The sequence below is a fragment of the Trachurus japonicus genome, chromosome 8 (assembly GCF_045865225.1).
Source record: "Trachurus japonicus isolate A0001 chromosome 8, Traja_1.0".
NCBI lineage: Eukaryota > Metazoa > Chordata > Actinopteri > Carangiformes > Carangidae > Trachurus > Trachurus japonicus.
Genome location: NC_140914.1, coordinates 11,138,941 through 11,157,222, shown reverse-complemented (window position 1 = coordinate 11,157,222; position 18,282 = coordinate 11,138,941). Strand labels below are relative to the sequence as shown.

Below are 18,282 nucleotides of genomic sequence, written 5' to 3'. Positions count from 1 at the left end.
ACAATCATGTTCGTATTTTTATTGATAAAATAGTACCTGTATACAACAGTCAAACAAATTTTGACTTACATAGTTATACATATCACAGACATTTAGAGAGCAATGCAGACCAGCATTATCCACAACAATGGCATACTGTACTTTGTATTAAAAGTTCAATGCAATCCTTTAACTCAGAGTGGACCCTCTTGCACAGCTTAGTTCAGCCTCAAGAGAGGAAAAAAAAAAGATCAAATGCACACAGAGTCCAGGAGTTAATCAGTGAGAGTTATTCATTTCATTTGATGTGTGGCTCATGCAGACAAACTGCAGTTAGGTGAGTGGCGGATCGGGCATGCTGTGGTGATGCGATGGTCCTTTGTTGTTAGTATTAATCTCAATGAAATCACAATGTCATTTTGCAAGATGACTGATACAATCATTTATTTTAAGCGTATTCCTAGCAGAGATCCCTTTAGTTTTTTCTTTGTCTTTTTTCTTTTTTAATAACATTATTAGCCTTTTATTTGTTATCTAACATGCATCTGAGCAATGCAGGTCACCTTACAGGGCTGGTGTCATGTTAAGAGAGTTAACAGCCTTAAACAGTGGTATGCGATGATGGCGCCACCACTTCTATTTAACTGTCAACCGATGTTTCTATCTTAAAACTAGCTACCCACGTTTACTGTGGCGGCAGAAATCGGCCGACAGCATCGATGAGAGAGGACACAGAGAGATTACCGAGGTGTTGTGCATTGCATCACTGTTAGTAACAGTAAGAAGCCTCTGTCTGCCAACTCTACTGTAGTCTGTATAAGTGCTGGTATGGATCTAACAACTAACCCAGTGAAAGCCAAAGGTACACACTGCTGCTGCACTCATTGGAGTAAATTACATCTTTTCCCTCAGATAAAGCGCCTCACTGAGGACGATGGTTCCTATACTAAATCAAAATATGAAATTCAACTTAAAGTGCAAATGTTAAGATTTTATTCTCATAATTAAGTACAGCATGGACAGAGGGCGTTGCTCGGCTGCAAATCACTCCACATTATGTTGCTGCTTACTTAAAGCCCAGTAGATTAATAAATACAGCAAGTAACATCAATCTCGGGCGTTTCCAAACAAGCAAAGTACATCCGCTTATCGAGAGAGGAGAAAAAAAAAAGGGGTGGTTAATTTGCTCACATTCAAAAAGGGATTATGATAAAAGGAAAACTTAGCCTGTTAGAACAAAATCATCAGACATGGACAAAAATGTTCACAGTTATTAAGATTAACTTGTTAAAATAGTGGATAAAATATTAGAAATAAATAAGGAAAAAAAAAAAACAATACTAACCCAGCATGTTTGACCTCAAAATGATTCCTTCAGAGCGAGTTTCACAGATGAATTCAAATAAATAAAGTGACCTTTTTCACAGTTTTCTCTAACTGAGGCTATCTGTCTATCCAGATTTTTTTTTTTTTTTCTTCATTTACATGCGGAACATCACAAGCATTAATTTTTCCAGGTTCCCGCACAGGATCGGATACTCCTGTGCAGCTGCTGCCTATCGGCCTCTGTGAATGTTTTAGTGCCCGACATCCTCTGTACTTCAGTGAGATATTTGTACATTTTTTTTGTACAAATGCATGTTTATACATGAAAGAGCTATGCGGAAAGATATATACAGTAAATATTCAGTGAACTCATGAGAAAACTGCACCTAACAATTTAATAGGGCTACACAACACTTTGCAAAAATGGGGGGGAGGGGGCGGGGAGCTTGTAACTACCAGCAGGAGGAGCTGTGAGTTTATTTGAGTGCATGTACATGTCTCTGTAGCATACAGCTGTCGGTGGTTAGCATATACGCTTGTATGTGTAGATGTAGCCCTTACAGTTGGGGCAGGTGTGTGTCACATCCTTGAGGTCGTCGATCAGACAGGGAATCAAGCAGCAGCCTAGATCACACCTGGAACAGAGGAACATATGGTTTAGATTTGTACAAATTCCAACATATGCACATGGTTTTATATTATGGCAAGGGGTATGCATGCACAGAGACAGGTGAAGACGCCATGTTTAACCTCATCTGAATGAATTATGAATGAATAATGTGCAAGTTTAGATGTTTTACTGGAACAAGACTCGGCTGTATGCAAAGTAATGCCCACAGACAAAACAAAGCAGAGACTTGTTGGCTAAATCAAGAATGTGTCGTGACACTCTTCGAACATCAAATTCAGGGCATATTTTCTCTTTTGATTTGCCTCTGGTCCTTTTACATTTGCATGTGTTGCACCATGAACAGCTGCACCTGCTTTGCATGTAAGCGGGTTGCTAAGAACAGGTCGTGACCATGGACTAACAGACGGCGAGAGGGGGCGGGGGTCATGAGCTTGAGACATAATCTAAAACTTTGAGATAAGCACTTGATTTTATCACTTGTTTAGATTTAAATATTAACAGACCATGACTCTAAATAAATAAATTATATATACAGTTGTAGATCTTTTAGATATTTTTGGAAATGTGAGAGCCCAGCTTCAGAGCTGCTTTCACTTTTAGCCTGTATGTGTGTGTAGTATTTGGGTTTTTTGTGGCCGACAAAAATCTGTCACAATGCTACGAATCTCACCACAGGTTTGTAACATTTACATGACCATCACTTTGTTATCAAGCCCGCCCCCCCCCCCTCCCTGCTCGTCCTCCGTGATGTCGTCCACTCACCCGACGAAGACGCAGAAGAGGCAGAAGAGTGTGTTCATGAGGCCGATGTCGTGGGAGATGCGGGTGACGATGGCCTGCTGGCAGTGCGGACACACGGTCTGCACCGGTGACGTCTGGAACATTTCCCCCTGCAGCACGGTCACGGTGGTGGCTCCCCCCGGAGGAGCCAGGACGGTCGCTGTGTGTCCTCCCATGTGGACAAAGTGACTGGGACCGGGGCCCATTTGTCCTGGCATCGGATGAGGGTAGTGGCCTGGTGGGGGTGGGTAGTGGGGGCCACCTGTCGGGGGGAAAAAAAGAGAGACAAGAGTGAGTACAAAAGATAACAATTGAAGTCACACAACCTTTACATTCCAATAACCCACTCAGATTTAACGCCCAACATGGCTGCTTTATGTAGCTTGTAGCACTTTTCTACTTCCACCAGTTACCAGTTACAGGTACATCTCAATAAATTAGAATATCATGGAAAAGTTTATTTCTGTCAGTAATTCAATTCAAAAAGTGAAACCAATACATTATATAGATCCATTAAACAACATTTCCTGTTTATTTATTTATTTATTTAAATCCTTTTAATTGTAATGATTATGGCTTAAATTTAAATTCAGTACCTCAAAAAAATTTGAATATTACAACATGATTGAACATTTACATGATATTCTAATTTATTGAGATGCACCTGTATTTTTCTGGAGAATTTCATGGACAGAGTTCATGTTAACAGGTGAGTAAACTCTGGATTTCCATTCATCAGTGGGCCAGACATTAGCTAACACATCAGCCCTATATATATATATATATATAAGAAGCTTTGCAATAACGTGTGTATATATATATATATATATATACACGTTATTGCAAAGCTTCTTGCCTTCACAAACATAATCAGTCATTTCATTCTCCTTGTGATTTTGTACTTTGCATTTTTTCCCCCCCAAGTATATATTCACAAATAACAAAACCTAAAGAAAACAGATAAACATAAACATATACACGAGGCAAACTGAGGTATTTCCCAAATGAGAATCTCAAAGAAAGGAAATGAATTAGATGTGTATTTAATGTGCTGGATGTCTACAGTACCATGAGGTGGCATTGGCATATGCATGGGCATAGGCATTGGCATGGGCCCTTCTCCTGGGACATGTGGGGGGAGGAAGCCTGGCGTCGGGCCCTCGTAGGGTGGGGGGCCATAGTCGGGGGGCAGGGGCTGACCCTGTGGAGCAGTTCTTATTGGACCTGATTCACCACAACAACAAGAGAAAACACATTTAATGTCTCCATAGTTACAATATGCATCATTACCAATGATTTATTTAGTAATTAGGTTTATTCTGGAATTGATTGATCATTATTTTTTTTATTCAAAGAAATTAAACTGATAAATTACAAAGGAGTTTGATGTTAAAATGTTATTTGAAACATGAAGACAGCATGGAGATAGAAACTGAATCCAGAGGTGAACTATTCACTTACAACACTGCATGATTAAAAATTAAAACATGTCAAGCCCTATTTCTTTCAAACTAAACAAAGAAAACAGCCTGAACTGTTCAATCCATTGATTTCACAGTAAAATAATAAATTAATAGATGCTTTTCAACATTCATCATCACAATGCTGCATGTTTCATTTTATTACCAGGTTGTCCATTCTTCTCCTCGATGAGCGGGGCACTGGGACCTCCGGGGTACGGAGGAGGAGGATCACTGGACATACTGGCCGGATGTGTGGACAGGGAGAGGGGATGGACACGGAGCTCTTCTCACAACTCTCCTGTGGACCTTCACTCTGGTAAGAGTAATAAAAAAAAACAACATACAGATGAAATCCCAGAGCTCATTACTCTTTGACACAAGCTCCTCCAAAGTCATAAACTGTTCCAACGAGAGTCACGAGAAGCTAATGAGGAACATGGCTCAACTGCTGATGAACAAGCAAAATGTATTGGCAGCAGTTTTATGATTGAGACAGTAATTGATGGTGTTAATCTCTGGTTTATTGGAGCTTACAGTCTGTTAGAAATAGTACTAGCCTTATTTTATAGAGCTTGTCATGAAAAAGGTTTGTAATATTTTTGTTTAGGTTGAATTTATTAATGTGAAAACATATTTGAATAAAAAACTACACATTTTATTTTTTAACATCTGGTTATACGATAGATAGATAGATAGATAGATAGATAGATAGATAGATAGATAGATAGATAGATAGATAGATAGATAGATAGATAGATAGATAGATAGATAGATGATCATCAGCACAGTAAATAATGCATTAGCATTACAAATAGACTGACAACAACAACACCACCACAAGTGAGAGCGTCTCTGTCTTTCTGTCTGAGGGCTTCAATTTCAACAGGAAGCATGGTTTCTCTTTGCCTAAATAATGCATGCCTTGGCTGAATGCAGAGCTCAACAGAGAGAATGAAAACAGGGAAAATATGTGGGATTTTACAGTCAAATCTGAACTTTTATTTTTGTTACGGTGACATGACTGCAGAGAGCTGGAGGTGAACTGCTCGCAGCGTGGTTTATCTGCTCATCATGGCACAAAAATGTACCTACGACAACAGGAAACCGGTTGAGGCTCTCGAAGTTTCTGTCTTATGAGTCGGCAAATGGAAAGAAGAAGCATAGCTGTGTAGGGCGTTTTGCCAAAATGCATCTTTGCATTGTGCATAGACTGTAAACATAGATTCAGACTACCTGTAGCCCAATATGCATTAGTTGTACCATAATAACCACATGTTGCATTATGTAATATGTTGTTCACTTGGGGAGTCCAACCTGAATAACAAGTTGACAAGGAAGCAGATGTTTACCTGATGCTACAGGGAAGAAAAAGGTTTCACCATAGGACCCTGGTAACCTGTAAAACGATGAAAAAACACACATCAACAAACACAACAAGAAGGACATTCCTCATCATTATAATACTAATGTCAGTTCACTACATCCAATGTGATCCTGCTGACAAACAAACCAAACGACAGAGACACTGGTGAACCGACCATTTAGATTGGAGGTCATAATAACAATGGATTGTGTTGATATACAGAGGAAAAGAGGCTCTAAAACACTGATGGATGTCAATCTGTTGCTCACAACAGTAACTTATTATTCATACAAAAACAATGGTGTTGCTTCAGCAGCTAACCTGCAGCCCCCCTACAACCACAACTCAAACGCGCTGCTTTCTCAGCAGATCTGCCCTCCTGGCTCACGTAAATAAAACACAGCTGACAGGGAACCACCACCGCCATAATAACAACACAAGCTGCACAATAACAAATATTTATAATAAGGTTACACTGTGACTTAAACGATAATGCTCCTAAAATGATGCTAAGCAACTAGCATGCTAACGCTAGCTGCTGCTGTGTGTTTTTTTTTAATCCTTTCCCAGATAATCCAGCTCAAAACTACTTGCACAACTAACCACGAATAACTTAGTTACGTAACCGAGGTTAGCGGAAGACAGTATTTGTGCAAATGTTAAACTAGGACGCCTGTGTAGTCCGAATATTTAACGTTGTAAATTATTATTATCGTTAACTTGCATGTTAGCTAACGGAGATAACGCTGCGTAATGTTGACGTTGCCAGGGCTGCATGATTAAAACCTGTCATCTATCTTTATGTTATAACCGATTTAGAAACAACTTAATGGTGTATCTTTATTTGTATTTATATATTTTTATGTGTTTAACCAGCTAAAGCTAACCATGTTTGCTACCTGTCATTAGCTTGGTACGTTAGCGAGCTAGCGTCGCCAGTCTAAAGCACAGAAAGAAAACAGACGACAAATAAAGAGGACATAAACTTATATATCGACGGACTGGATGTCGTAAAACATTGTCTCTGCTCGTGGTTGTAGTAATATATATTTTTTAGTGTAGTGAAAACGTCATTACCTGGTTATGTGTGGGGGGGAAACGCAGCCTGTCCGCGGTGTCACTGAAGTTTGTTTGACGTTAGCAGCTCCAACATCCGCTGAGAGGGATTAACTCCTCACGTCAGTAATTACACTAATGACCATTTACCATTCACACAGAGAGGAAAAATACAACAATCACATGTGGACAATGTGGGAAAAGTCACATATTTCCCCCCATAAAAATACTATGATAAGACTGAACATAAACTAGACTGGAGCAATTAAGACTGTAGCCAATGTATATTAAACCACACCTCACATTCTTTGATTGGTATCAAAATTTATTGAGATTAAAGTTACACATGCAATATCATTTGTTAAATGAAGAAATAAAGTGACAAACCCAACAAAATAATCATGAACTTTATGTTCTTTTTGCATAAAATTGCCACTGTTGAGTCTATGCTGTTGAGTTGAGCTAAGTCGCCCCCCAGTGGCCATATGGAAGAAATGCAACAACTTGATTGTTAAACTGCATGAAACAAAACATCAAATAACTTACAATATTCTCATCCAATTTAATCAACATTCATTTATATTTCTTAAGATTGTTGGTATGGTAAGATATATGTTTTCTTAAAAGTATGTAACACTGACTGACATAATTATATATTGAGACAAGCTTCATTGTAAAAGAGATATAAATCAAGCGAGGGAAAAGGATAACTGCACTTTCAATTGTTGATGGAATCAATAAATCGGCTTTAGGAGAAATAGATTTTGCAAATTTGTCAAAGATGAAGGCTTGGAAGTGGAGATGTACTATCGGTCCTTTCTGCCATCAGTCATCATGGGAAATACCAACTCTCTGCCCAACAAGAGTGATGTCCAGACATGGTGATAACTCAGAAAGTAAACATTTTAAAAAATCATAACAAAACTTGTGTAGGCCTACATCCCACCCAATGGCAACTGCTGAAGTTCCATCTGAAGTTCTCCATGAAGTCGTTGCTACTAGGATACAGACTAAACATCCTGAGGCACTTTTAATGATATCAGGAGACTTCAGTCATGTTTCCCTGAGGAACTCACTGGGGGATGTGGTGGAGAGATGCGCACTGAGGATGGGAAGTCATTGTGAACAGCTCAGATCATCCACGTCGTGGCACCTTGATGGACCAGGAAAGCAGCGGCTCCTCTCTCTTTGCTGCAGTTATGGATAAATATAGAGGATCCTTTGTACCTTTCTGGCTTTTTGATTCTTTTGCAAATGGCGGATGAGGTGACTGACAAATTAATTTCCCTTTGGGGATTAATAAACTATTTTGTATTGTATTGTATTGTATCAACATATTTTATATATAGCTATATTGAATTATGTCTGAGGCTAATAGGTGATTTATAGCTCTTCACAATGATCAAATATTGAAAAGGTAGCTTGTGAGCATTGGTAGCAATGCAGCAAGAGTGCTTTGTTGACAGAAAATAAAGAAAAATAATATTTGTGTTCACTTTCCATCAACTTGATCAGAGATTTATGCATCTTTTTCTCAGTAGAGGTCTGGATCTACTTCATGGATAAAATGATGTCCCCAAGGTACTTTTCTTTCTCTCTGAGGTTTCACACAAGGAGTCACGGATCTTCTCCCATGCGTCTATCTCTGAGCTCCAAAGTGCAGCTCTGGCTCTGATGAACTGTGACACCTCTGTCTCGCTGCCTTTGGCCAGACTGATGCCATCTTTACAGATAAAGAAGACATCCATGCCAAGGAAAAGAGCATTGAGAGCAATGAAACCTGCTCTGGCCGACTTGGAGAGAGCAAGAGGCCCTTTGACTACTGCCTGACCAATATCTGGGATGTCTGTGGCTACCCTAGTTGTAGAGGCTACCTTAGTTGTAGAGGCAACACCGACAATTGTATCAATGGCTTTTCCAACAGTACCAGCGTTACGCAGGACGTTGACCACTCCCACCACCACATCTATCCTGTCGGGTTGCATCACAGGTTGATTGATCACCTTCTCCAGACAATCTATGAGACTCTGCACATCCTCCATGAAGACCTGGAAGACTTCACTGGCTTTCTTTTGATGCTTATGGTTCACTCCAATCCCTGTGCCTGTGGTAACAGCACTGTTGAGGGCGCTGGCAGCCGCTAGACCTGCCCCTGCCCCTATGAGACCTATAGACACTCCTGCTGTTACAGGAATTAATGCCAAACCAACAATGGAAAGCACACCACCAACTGCCCCCACTGAGCTGCCTGCAACACTGGAGATCTTTGACCCTTTATTCATCCTGTCAAGCTGAACTGCATTCTCCTCCAGGTCCTTTAGAAACTGAAGCATCCCGGGGTGACGCTTGTTGAATTCACTGATAAAGCCAGAACATGATTCCCCCTGAAACAGGAAAGCTGTCCGGAAGTGTTGGTTCATCCTGAAAAAAACCAAAAAGAGGAAATACAGTTGAACTACTGAACTCCTGAACTCTAAGGGTCCCGCCATAAGCTTTAAATAGCTTCTTGGGAGACCTGCCGCTTCACACAATTGTTTTCTTCCTTTTCTGTTCTGTAGATAAATATCATGTGTTTTGTGTGAAATAAATATTGATACTGATACTGAATGAAACACTGGATTTGGGATCTGTGATTTTTCTTTTCTTTTCTTTTCTCTTTACCTTCAGGTTTGAGCATCCTTTGAAGTACAAATTCACATTACACAAAACAACAATCTATGAACAAATCACATAAAAACATGCATTGGGTCACCTTTACCTGATTTCCTCAAGCTCATTAATGTGACGCAGCATCTTCTGTATGTCGTCTTCAGACAGGTCCAGATCCAGGTCAACCTGAGATTCATCTGTTTTCTTCCCACAAAACCCACCTAAAGAGCTGTGACAGACATTTAACCATTCACATTAACTGTCTACAATAGATGATTCTAAAAATGTGCAATTTTGCTATATCATTTTACCTGTATTTGAAGTTCCCACAAATTGTCTGGGTGGCCTCTATGTATCTGTCCAACTGATACAACAACACCTCCACATTTTGAAGTCTAGGATGGAAGAAGACTTCTGCTTCTCTTTTAAACTCAAGGAGACGAGGACAGATCTTTCCTGCAGTATTGATGACGTCCTGAACATGTTTGAAGCTGATGCCATCAGGCAGACGTATCATCTGGTTCTCCGTGAACACATGAGGTGAGGTGACCGCCAGCTTCTCCACTGCATCCAGGAAGCAGTCGAGCTCCTTCAGGCCTTCCAGAGTGTCCTTCAACACATCAGAAAGCTCCTCCTGCAGTATTGCACGCTTCGTGTCTACAGCTGTCTGCAGGGTCATCTTGTTCTTCAAAAATTCCCCAAAGGCCTTTGATCTGTTCTTTGACTGCTTAACATGGCTGAAGCTCAAGTGAAGTTGATCGTCCCTGTTTTTAATGTCCTTCATCATGTCTGATTCTTTCTCTCTCATTTCCACCCATTTAGAAATCTTCTTGCTGAATTCTCTCACTTCGTTGATGTAGATGAGGGTATCTCTGACGTAGTGGCACAAAGCCTTCTGTAGTTCCTTTCTGTAAAACAGCACTGCAATTAGTTTGAACTGCTGAAGTTTTGAAATAGTTGCCATAACCCATCTGTTTGGATTTTGTTGTTCACTTTTTTAATTTAGCTATATTGAGAGCTATACAGTAATAACTTCATAGTTGAAGCACAGAATTGTACAGTAGAGTTTCCACTCCCTCTCTCCCCGTCTATTGTTGTTTGTTTTGAAAAGAGTATACGGAGAGAAAGAGTATTTGAGTAATGAAAGCCATATTCAGGGAAACCTCGGTGGAGAAACATGGACCAGTGACACAGCAGATATAGGAACAGCAGGTCTGTGACAAAGCAAGTAAGCTATAATCCCCAACATGTCCGTGTATGCGTCATAGTTTAATGTTTTTCTCTGTATTTGCTCAGAAGGTGTGTCAGGAGCACACATGGTTTCACAGCAATAAAATCACTTTGTACACACACTTTGCTTTCGTTATTAAACAGAAACTAATGTCACTTTTAAAAAATCTCCTAAAATGTACCAGACATCCAACTCAGTAACAATTTAGTGGCCAAATAATACACCCCTTCATCCCCTTTAATGGTAAGATTGTAATCTTTGTTTTGTTGTGAAGTGTCTTTTTGTTAAAACTGCTGGTAACTCATCATCAGAGACATCATAATGTAGTGGGCTTTGGGACGGCAAAGTGATGCTGTTTGTCTGTGTTGTAAAGTTGAATTGTCTCTGTTGCCAAGTAGTGCAACACTGACAAATGATCTGATTGAGTCTTTTCAATGAGTAAGCAATATTGCATCCTCATCAAACTCTATCTATTATTCATTTGTTTTTGGTTTCTAAAACATTGTGACGTGGAATTACAGCAGCCCTTTTATAATTCTTTGTGATTCGGTTTTAAATTGGCTTTGTTGATTACTCTTACACTGGTCAGCTGATGTTTCATCTGACATACTAAGTAGGACTTCCTCCTAAATCAGCGAGATAAGAGCTTCTTTTAACCTTAACATAAAAATCCATGTATGTGGCTGTAAACTAAGTAGCTGTAACACATTCAAATGATCACACATGAATCATGAGGCAATGTTAAGCTTTCTGTCTCCAGCATTTGTCTTCTTAAAAATTACTTTAGAGCGCAAGCAGGAAAGCAAAGCCACAATAGGATGATATCTCGTTTTAAAGTTTACCTTGTAACAGACATCCTCTCCTCAGTGTGAAGACTTCAGTTTCTGATAAAAATGAAAGTGGCGCAAGCTCTTAAAACCAGTGGGAAGAGTACTGGATTTGCCTTTGGGCTGCATTAATATCAGGAAGTTGGGAAACTCCCACTTCTCCAAGGCTAGTAGGGGAGAGTGGGGTAATGTGAGACACCGGGTAATGTGAGACACCCCCTGTATCTAGAAAACGGAACACATTTATGGTCATCTGACCATTATGTTTTCAAGCCCCTTCCATTTCCCCATGGTCATGAAGGAGAGGACCTCATGATGCTGTGGAAAGCATGTTTTTTTCACAAAAATATGATTTTTGCATGTAAAAGTAAATTTTCTTGCTGTCAACTTAATCAACTGTTGTGCCAAAGCAAATTGATTCACGTAAAAAAACTTATATGATACATGATGATGAACTACCAACACATAAAACCATGTGATGATGCTGGCTGAAAATTAGCCTGAATTTCTAAGAGAGGTATTTTTTTCTAAAATGGGGGTGTTGGGGTAAAGTGAGACAAATGCTGCGGGGTAAAGTGAGACTGTAGTGTATTATCCACCTGAACTTTTAGCTTTAACATCATGTATTATGTTTATTCTTTGTATGTGTGCCTTTTTTTGAGAATTGAAGGAAAGTGTGAATTGGTGCTCTGCTTCATGGATATATTTTGCTTAGAAGTAAATAAATTGAAGGTAGATGTTATAAGAGAGAAAGACGCACATACATTTATAGATATATAAAGATGTTGCATTAGTTGTTTAGTAACAGTAATAGATTAGATAATGAGTGGCTCTTGTGAAATGTACCCTAGGAGAATGTCTTTCCTGTTGTTCACATTTTTCTGTGAGAGCCTTGCTTACAGTTTTTCTCGATTGTTTACACACAATTTTTGGTACTTGAGACACAATGGCCTCAACATCTAACTCATGCACCAACTCCCTTGACCAAATCTGCTAAACTACAAGCACAATTCCTGCTTTACACTCAATTTGCAGTTCTATAACACACTTTATTCAAAACACTACACACAATTCTCTGCATTTGGCACAATTTTCATGAAGAAAATCTCTTGTTTTCACGAGTAACACACTGTTATTCAAAATTCTAAAGTTAGTTTCCCTACTATTCACACTGACTCATCACATGGGTAAACACCTGTCACACAGTTTTACAATTAGCAATCAGAGCTTTAGCAAAAAAGGGAAACATAGCAGGCAGTGATAGACTGACACCAAAAAGAGAGAAACCAAACAGAGAGATGCCACACATAACACACACACACACACACACACACACACACACACACATATATATAGCAGTGATCATAATGATGATGAGAAAAGAAAATGCATTGATCACCAAAATTGCATGTTGATAGAAGGATTCAAACCTAGACTAGAACAAAGTCTTTGACTACAAAGAGTGCTGCTCTACTAGGTGAGCCACATGTTACAGTAGTTTCATCTTGTCAAAATATTATGTATTCAGTCTTTCAAAATTGTTCGGCCGTAAACCAGCTGACCCCGACTGACTCTTTCTTTTTTTCTTTTGTGGTCAGATCAGCATGGCTGCATCGTCACACACCCACCTCGGTCGCGTCTTCACACATTTCATTTGTTACCGTGTATTTGAGTGTTCTGAGTATCAAAACAATATTCTAAAATTTTACAACACATTTATATATGTACTGTCTGTAGTTACAGTAAAAAAAAAAAAAAAACCTAAGTCATTATGAGGAATGTAGTAGAAGTGTTTTCCATTCATCATAGTGTTTTACACTGAGCACATCAGTGTTCAACTGGTTCTTATAAATGTCTAGTCATATGATGGTTTGTGTGTGTCATTTGAGACTAAAATAGCATTTTGAGAATAAATAACATTGTTTTGAATGTAAAGTTTCATTTTGCAGGAGAAGTTAGGGGTTTTGCCCATTGTGTGTGTGTTTTTGGATTTGTGTGTAGAGTTCTGAGAGTATGAGGCATGCTTTCAGAAAATGTGTGTAAACAATCGAGAAAAACTGTAAGTTTATGTTAGCCTCGTCCGGAGTATGAATGCAAGGTCGTAAAACTCTATAGGCTAGATCCTGTCTCATGTACATAGATGCAAGACATGAACTGCGTATGTTAAACACTTACAGGAATTGTTTAGATTAACGGATACATGGATTGTTCATGTTAATGTTAAACACTTAATGCCTATTATGGTAAGCTATATCCTTATGTTGGGAGAAGGTGGAGTTTTGGAGTTAGAAAGTTATGATCATGGTGTTGAGCCATTGAGAGGAAGATCTCACTTTGGCACCAGGGATGCTTCAGGATTCGGCATTTTTTGTACACTGTTCTTCTTCTTGTTAATAAACTTCTTTTTAAATACAAGTGAAGACGTGTCGGCGGTGATACCTTCTTTTCATCAACACATCAATATACCACAAGACCATGGATTATTATAATAAATCCAAGAGTGAGACACTGTGAGCACACCATACACAAAGATTCACACTAGAATCTCGTCCCCCAAGCCAGAAATCTTGCGTGATCAATGATCTGTAGCCACACTGCTTTGTTATGCTATGTGCTCTCAGTCAGCTTGTTTATTTATTGGTTAATTAACTCAATTTTAGTCACATTCCACTTTGTCGGCTCCCTCCACATACAAGAGGACTTTTGATCAAAATGGTCACCATTGTCGGGGCCTACAACCTGACCCCCAGACTATCTAACTGGTTCTATCTGTCATTTGAATGTTAATTAAAACATTTTGTGTTGTAGGCCTATTTGATTTTGGTTTTGAGTCACTTTGTGTTGAGAAAACAAAAGTGCTTAATTGACAAATCCCCGTGATTCTGCTACTAGTCCGACATTAGTTTTGGGAAGTGTGGTTGTCAAGCTGGCTGTCAGGATTCTGTCAGGTGTTGTTATGGTAGTTTCAGAGTGGAAAAAGTAAGTGGATCAGTTTACCCCATTGATTTTTCTAGTTTGTCTCAGTTTACCCCTGAGCTGGGGTAAAGTGAGACACAAGACCACTTTTTTTAAAACAATCATATTTTCACTGTCCTTCGTCCTAAATACATTCTGATAATTTCCATTGCTAGGCAACATCCTGAATTAATTGGAAATGTGTAAATTTTACTGATAAATCATTTTAGCTCGCTTAGAGGGGAGCAAATGTAAAAAGTGTCTCACTTTACCCCACTCTCCCCTAAATTAAGATTAGACAAAAATCATGTATACATTTATAGATCAGACCAGACATCTCCTGACCCATGCTCCTGAACTCAAGTCTACGAATCCTTGGACCACATTACATTATCTCACAGAAGCAGAAGAACTCCACTTAAATGTATTAATGTATTTGGATGGATGGATCCACACTTATGTGAGTGGGTGACTTTCTGTGAAATATTAAACAGATATCTATATCTTGAAAATCCATTCCAAGGAACTTAGTGAGTCACATAGACAACTAGGAGGATTAACCTGACTGAGCCGCAGCCTCAGCAGCCAGTCTCTTTCATAACATCCCAACAATTTTTTAACCTAAGATTTCATTTTGTTTATATCATTCATCATCATCATTTGACCTCTGAATATATTTGCTTTGTAATTTCCCCATCATGACTTTGCATGAGAATATATTATTTCGTTTTCATTGACCGCAGTAAAGAATCTGGTAAGACTTGATTCAGAGCCCATTCATCCATCTTGAGATAAATTCACATTCACAAGTCTTTATTTCTTTAACACTTCACTGACACTTATCTGAAATCAGTGTTTTGTTGAGCTTTCCTGCTCGCACGCACATTGAAAATGAAAGCATGTAAAAGATCATTGATCACGCAAGATTTCTGGCTTGGGGGACGAGATTCTAGTGTGAATCTTTGTGTATGGTGTGCTCACAGTGTCTCACTCTTGGATTTATTATAATAATCCATGGTCTTGTGGTATATTGATGTGTTGATGAAAAGAAGGTATCACCGCCGACACGTCTTCACTTGTATTTAAAAAGAAGTTTATTAACAAGAAGAAGAACAGTGTACAAAAAATGCCGAATCCTGAAGCATCCCTGGTGCCAAAGTGAGATCTTCCTCTCAATGGCTCAACACCATGATCATATATACTTTCTAACTCCAAAACTCCACCTTCTCCCAACATAAGGATATAGCTTACCATAATAGGCATTAAGTGTTCAACATTAACATGAACAATCCATGTATCCGTTAATCTAAACAATTCCTGTAAGTGTTTAACATACGCAGTTCATGTCTTGCATCTATGTACATGAGACAGGATCTAGCCTATAGAGTTTTACGACCTTGCATTCATACTCCGGACGAGGCTAACATAAACTTACAGTTTTTCTCGATTGTTTACACACATTTTCTGAAAGCATGCCTCATACTCTCAGAACTCTACACACAAATCCAAAAACACACACACAATGGGCAAAACCCCTAACTTCTCCTGCAAAATGAAACTTTACATTCAAAACAATGTTATTTATTCTCAAAATGCTATTTTAGTCTCAAATGACACACACAAACCATCATATGACTAGACATTTATAAGAACCAGTTGAACACTGATGTGCTCAGTGTAAAACACTATGATGAATGGAAAACACTTCTACTACATTCCTCATAATGACTTAGGTTTTTTTTTTTTTTTTACTGTAACTACAGACAGTACATATATAAATGTGTTGTAAAATTTTAGAATATTGTTTTGATACTCAGAACACTCAAAGACACGGTAACAAATGAAATGTGTGAAGACGCGACCGAGGTGGGTGTGTGACGATGCAGCCATGCTGATCTGACCACAAAAGAAAAAAAGAAAGAGTCAGTCGGGGTCAGCTGGTTTACGGCCGAACAATTTTGAAAGACTGAATACATAATTTTGACAAGATGAAACTACTGTAACATGTGGCTCACCTAGTAGAGCAGCACTCTTTGTAGTCAAAGACTTTGTTCTAGTCTAGGTTTGAATCCTTCTATCAACATGCAATTTTGGTGATCAATGCATTTTCTTTTCTCATCATCATTATGATCACTGCTATATATGTGTGTGTGTGTGTGTGTGTGTGTGTGTGTGTGTTATGTGTGGCATCTCTCTGTTTGGTTTCTCTCTTTTTGGTGTCAGTCTATCACTGCCTGCTATGTTTCCCTTTTTTGCTAAAGCTCTGATTGCTAATTGTAAAACTGTGTGACAGGTGTTTACCCATGTGATGAGTCAGTGTGAATAGTAGGGAAACTAACTTTAGAATTTTGAATAACAGTGTGTTACTCGTGAAAACAAGAGATTTTCTTCATGAAAATTGTGCCAAATGCAGAGAATTGTGTGTAGTGTTTTGAAAAAAGTGTGTTATAGAACTGCAAATTGAGTGTAAAGCAGGAATTGTGCTTGTAGTTTAGCAGATTTGGTCAAGGGAGTTGGTGCATGAGTTAGATGTTGAGGCCATTGTGTCTCAAGTACCAAAAATTGTGTGTAAACAATCGAGAAAAACTGTAAGCAAGGCTCTCACAGAAAAATGTGAACAACAGGAAAGACATTCTCCTAGGGTACATTTCACAAGAGCCACTCATTATCTAATCTATTACTGTTACTAAACAACTAATGCAACATCTTTATATATCTATAAATGTATGTGCGTCTTTCTCTCTTATAACATCTACCTTCAATTTATTTACTTCTAAGCAAAATATATCCATGAAGCAGAGCACCAATTCACACTTTCCTTCAATTCTCAAAAAAAGGCACACATACAAAGAATAAACATAATACATGATGTTAAAGCTAAAAGTTCAGGTGGATAATACACTACAGTCTCACTTTACCCCGCAGCATTTGTCTCACTTTACCCCAACACCCCCATTTTAGAAAAAAATACCTCTCTTAGAAATTCAGGCTAATTTTCAGCCAGCATCATCACATGGTTTTATGTGTTGGTAGTTCATCATCATGTATCATATAAGTTTTTTTACGTGAATCAATTTGCTTTGGCACAACAGTTGATTAAGTTGACAGCAAGAAAGTCAGAAAGTCAGATGACCATAAATGTGTTCCGTTTTCTAGATACAGGGGGTGTCTCACACAGAGTCCTGCATCGGGTCGGATCCCCGCGGGTATCCGGCGGGTACCCCGCAAAAACGGTGTTCAACGGGTGGATAAGCTGTCTTGTGAAAATTCACGGGTCGGGCACGGGCGGAACTCAAATGAACGCGGGTGGGTAGCGGGTGTATGTGTAGGCCTACAGAGGAAAACTCACGCGCAGCTGCATGAACCAGCGAAGCAAATCAAATCTTTTTTTTTTTTCACACACGGCAACAACAGAGCAGCATCTTGATGTAAATAAACGATCTTTGGCCGCTCGTGTGACCGCTCACAGCTTTCCCTGGAGTTTAGCCTGTCATGGCTTGACTGCTCGGCTTCTGGGTAAAGCTACAAACACACCGATGGGATCAATGTAAAGGCTGAAGTGTCCTGCTTTCATTCCACTGAGTTAATGTGTTTTTACCGAACACATTAACTCAGTGGACAAAAACATCAAGTTCACCAGAGAGGATGTCAAGGACAATAGTCTGCCTTTCTTAGATTGTGACGTCCATATGAAAAAGGACAGGAGCCTCCACATTGGGGTATACAGAAAACCCACACATACAGACCAATATCTACTTTTCGACTCTCACCACCCTCTGGAACATAAGCTTGGGGTTATCAGAACTTTACAACACAGAGCTGATAACGTGCCCACCAGCTCACAGGCCCAAGGGGCAGAACACAAGCACCTGAGAGGCGCCCTCACAACTTGTGGTTACCCTAGCTGGACCTTTGTGAAAACTGCAGCTGCTTCCAGAAAGAAAACCAGCAAAGTGGTTGAGAAAGAAAGACAAAACAAGAGAAACAACATAGTCATTCCATATGTGTCTGGAGTATCAGAA

The 18,282-nt window shown here is 39.2% G+C and overlaps 2 protein-coding genes across 3 annotated transcripts; both read right to left on the bottom strand.

The window, feature by feature from the left end:
* Positions 1–4: 4 nt before the first annotated feature.
* Positions 5–6,726, bottom strand: cdip1 (cell death-inducing p53 target 1). Of its 2 annotated transcripts, none has more exons than XM_085783796.1 (6): positions 6,620–6,726; positions 5,529–5,575; positions 4,343–4,492; positions 3,785–3,940; positions 2,699–2,978; positions 5–1,940 (listed from the first exon to the last, which is right to left on the bottom strand). In XM_085783796.1, the coding sequence occupies exons 3-6, from the start codon at positions 4,416–4,418 to the stop codon at positions 1,829–1,831; spliced, it is 624 nt and encodes a 207-aa protein (XP_085639922.1). In that variant the 5' UTR covers positions 4,419–4,492; positions 5,529–5,575; positions 6,620–6,726; the 3' UTR covers positions 5–1,828. The 2 variants fall into 2 exon arrangements, with proteins under 2 accessions (XP_085639922.1, XP_085639923.1); XM_085783797.1 differs by lacking the exon at positions 6,620–6,726 and adding an exon at positions 5,690–5,708.
* Positions 6,727–8,053: 1,327 nt separating this feature from the next.
* LOC146982692 (uncharacterized) lies at positions 8,054–11,337 on the bottom strand. Its single transcript, XM_085785387.1, has 4 exons — positions 11,321–11,337; positions 9,559–10,155; positions 9,357–9,476; positions 8,054–9,019 (listed from the first exon to the last, which is right to left on the bottom strand). Exons 1-4 carry the CDS (start codon positions 11,332–11,334, stop codon positions 8,155–8,157), a joined length of 1,596 nt encoding a protein of 531 aa, XP_085641513.1. The 5' UTR covers positions 11,335–11,337; the 3' UTR covers positions 8,054–8,154.
* Between the last annotated feature and the right edge of the window lie 6,945 nt (positions 11,338–18,282).

Bases quoted from the DNA above. Each gene is read 5' to 3' on its own strand.
- cdip1 (XM_085783796.1), bottom strand. From the start codon at position 4,418: ATGTCCAGTGATCCTCCTCCTCCGTACCCCGGAGGTCCCAGTGCCCCG. The intron at 3,941-4,342 runs GTAATAAAATGA...GTGGTGAATCAG, and splicing joins GGAGAAGAATGGACAACCTG to GTCCAATAAGAACTGCTCCA. The intron at 2,979-3,784 runs GTACTGTAGACA...TCCCCCCGACAG, and splicing joins TATGCCAATGCCACCTCATG to GTGGCCCCCACTACCCACCC.
- LOC146982692 (XM_085785387.1), bottom strand. The intron at 9,477-9,558 runs GTAAAATGATAT...TGTCTGTCACAG, and splicing joins TGTGGGAACTTCAAATACAG to CTCTTTAGGTGGGTTTTGTG. The intron at 9,020-9,356 runs GTAAAGGTGACC...GGTTTTTTTCAG, and splicing joins AATGAGCTTGAGGAAATCAG to GATGAACCAACACTTCCGGA.